The sequence below is a fragment of the Charadrius vociferus genome, unplaced genomic scaffold (assembly GCF_000708025.1).
Source record: "Charadrius vociferus isolate BGI_N301 unplaced genomic scaffold, ASM70802v2 scaffold2915, whole genome shotgun sequence".
NCBI classification, from domain to species: Eukaryota; Metazoa; Chordata; class Aves; order Charadriiformes; family Charadriidae; genus Charadrius; species Charadrius vociferus.
This window is the reverse complement of record NW_009648512.1, coordinates 1710-4989: the sequence shown is the minus strand read 5'-3', so window position 1 is coordinate 4989 and position 3280 is coordinate 1710. Positions and strand designations below refer to the sequence as shown.

Genomic DNA, 3280 nt, shown 5'->3' with positions numbered 1-3280 from the left:
CCCAGAATTGTCGCGCATAATTACCAGCCACCCCCTCCACCATATATCCACGCTCCCGCTCCGCATCCACCGCACCACGCTTACCAACACCATCAGGAAGTACAAATCGTACCTCCTCCACCCCCACCACCACACCAGCAACATCAAAACATCCCCCATGCCCCAAAGCAGGAAGACTTCGCCGATCAACCATATCGCGGAGTCATTCACATGATAACAGGGGGGTCCAGCACTGACTTCGACACCAAGCGGCAGAAGCGGGACCACTACCGCAGCATCAACCATGTCGCCGTCACTGGCCCAGTCGTGCAGACAAAGTGGTCCCACATACCGCTAACCTTCGACGCACGAGACGTCGACCTGCGCAGCGCCCCCCACATCGACGCCATGGTTATCAATTGCAGCGTGGCAGGCTGGGACTTACACAAAGTCCTAGTCGACAACGGCAGTCAGGCGGACATCATCTTCCTCCACGCCTTCGACCGCATGGGTATAAGCCACAGCCTGCTCAAGCCTTCGGACAACCCGTTGTATGGCTTCGGCGGCAAGGGCACCTTTCCTGTCGGCAAAATAGAGTTGCCCCTCTCCTTCGGTGTAGCACCCAATGCCCGAAGTGAGCAAGTAACCTTCGACATTGTCGACATGGTATATCCATACAACGCCATCATGGGCCGGGGCTCCATCAACAAGTTTGAGGCAGCCATTCACGGACTGTACCTATGTATGAAGATACCAGGTCCGCTAGGCGCTATCACGATCTACGGCAACCAGCAGACGGCGCGCAACATAGAGCGGGACTTCGTGCCTGGTCAGAGGAACGTACACTGTCTCACGGCCCAGCGCGAGGTCCCCGCGCCCGCCAGCCCAACCGATAAGCAGCACGACAAGGCACAGTTGCAGAGCAACGACGGGACCAAGACTGTCCCCCTCGATCAGGCCACGCCCAAGCAGACAGTCACTATCAGCGAAGACCTCACTTCGCATGAAGAGGAGAAACTCCTCTGCTGCTTGTCCAAGAACAAAGATGTCTTCGCCTGGTCCGCCCTCGACCTGGTCGGAGTCAGCCGATCCATAATTGAGCACAGCTTGGGAATTGACCCTTCGGTGCGACCAAAAAAGCAAAGGCTCCGCAAAATGTCCGACGAAAAGACAGAGGCCGCCAAGGCGGAGGTGCACCGCCTCCTAGAGGCCAAATTCATCGAGCCAGTGGCTTACCCCACGTGGCTCTCCAATGTTGTGATGGTGCAGAAAAAGAGCGGGAAGTGGCGAATGTGCATCGACTTCACCAGTCTCAATAAGGCCTGCCCAAAGGACAACTTCCCGTTGCCGCGGATCGACAAAATAGTCGATAGCGCGGCCGGATGCGAGGTCATGTCACTCCTCGACTGCTTCTCCGGCTATCACCAGATATACATGAAGGAGGAAGACAAGGCTAGCACCAGCTTTATAACACCCTTCGGCACATATTGCTTCATCAGAATGCCGGAGGGACTCAAGAACGCCGGGTCCACCTTCTCCAGACTCACCAAAACAGTACTCGAAGGGCAGGTTGGCAGAAATATATTTACATATGTGGACGACATCGTCGTCGCCAGCAAGAATAAGGAGGACCATCTCGCCGACCTCGCCGAGACATTCGCGAACATGCGAGATGCACGACTCCGCCTAAACCCGGAAAAGTGCGTCTTCGGTGTTCGCCAGGGCAAGATATTGGGCTACCTGGTGTCACACCGCGGCATCGAGGCCAACCCAACCAAGATCCAGGCCATCGTCGACATGTCGCCTCCGCAGTCCGCCAGGGACGTCCAGCGTCTGACAGGCAGATTGGCCGCTCTCAACAGATTCATCTCCAGGTCCGCCGAGCGAAGTCTCCCCTTCCTCAAAACACTCCGCGGTGCAAAAGACTTCGCCTGGGGACCGGAGCAAGCAGCGGCCTTCGCCTCATTAAAACAGTACCTGTCGGAGCTGGCCATCCTCACAAGCCCCGACTCCTCGCTCCCCCTATTGCTCTATGTCGCGGCTTCGCCGCACGCGGTCAGCGCGGCACTAGTGCAGGAGCAGACAGTTGAGGGCGTGATCAGGCAGTGCCCAGTTTATTATGTCTCCGAAGTCCTGACACCATCCAAATGCAACATGACAGAGCTGGAGAAGATTGCTTACGCAGTCATTATGTCTGCGCGCAAACTGCGCCATTACTTTGAAGCATTCAAGGTCCGAGTCACCTCTGACAGAGGGCTCGGCGAACTATTCAGAAACCCGGAGGCGTCAGTGAGGATTGCCAAGTGGGCAGCCGAACTCTCCGGCTACCACATCAGCTTCGAGCCCAAGACAGCCATCAAGTCGCAAGCCCTGGCAGACTTCCTCGTCGACTGGACTGGGCCAATAACACAACCAGACCCGTCCACAGAGAAGGTTTGGACTATCCATTGCGACGGCGCATGGTGCCATGCGGGGGCAGGCGTCGCTGCAGTCGTCACCTCACCAGCCGGAGTCAAACACAGATATGCAGCACGCCTCAGCTTCGCTCTGGAATCCGACAGATGCACAAACAATATAGCAGAGTATGAAGCGGTTATCCTCGGCCTCCGCAAGCTAAGGGCCCTCGGAGTCACCACATGTATCATCAAAACAGACTCCAAGATAGTTGCCGGCCAGGTCGAGAAAGACTATGCAGCAAAAGACCCCGCGCTCATGCAATACCTCGCGGCCATCCGAAGTCTCGAGAGACAATTCAAGGGATTCACCTTGCAGCATGTGGACCGGGCCAAGAATGAAGAGGCCGACGCATTGGCCAAGGCCGCCGCCAGGGGCGAGTTCTTGCCCTCCGACGTGTTCTTTCACACCATCGGCACGCCAGCCGTCCGGAGCCCCGAAGGGCTCCAAATAACTAATGACAGCGAGGGCCACCGCATAGTCAACCTTATCATGACCGAAGACTGGCGGGCACCAATAACCCTGTTCCTACAGGGGTACTATCATCCAACCGACGTCAGCGAGGCCAAGCGCCTCAGACATCGAAGCCGGGACTTCGCACTGATTGAGGGCCAACTCTACAAGAAAGGGGTCAGTCAGCCAATGCTTAAGTGCGTCACCGAAACCGAAGGCATGCAGATCCTACGTGAAGTCCACAGTGGCACGTGCGGCTCTCACGCAGGGCCAAGGGCCCTAGCTGCTAAGGTGATCCGCCAAGGTTTTTACTGGCCCGCAATGATCTGCGCCGCAAATCGGGTCACCCGGTCCTGCGAAGCCTGCCAGAAGTTTTCTCCTCGGTCGGGCAGCC

The 3280-nt window shown here is 57.0% G+C and overlaps 1 protein-coding gene across 1 annotated transcript; it reads left to right on the top strand.

Annotated features, from left to right (window-relative positions):
• Positions 1-171: 171 nt before the first annotated feature.
• LOC104287046 lies at positions 172-3269 on the top strand (the record flags this gene model as incomplete). The annotated part of the gene is made up of 1 exon (XM_009885697.1): positions 172-3269. A coding segment is annotated over one exon (3098 nt), but the record flags the coding sequence as incomplete, so codon positions are not given.
• Positions 3270-3280: the final 11 nt, after the last annotated feature.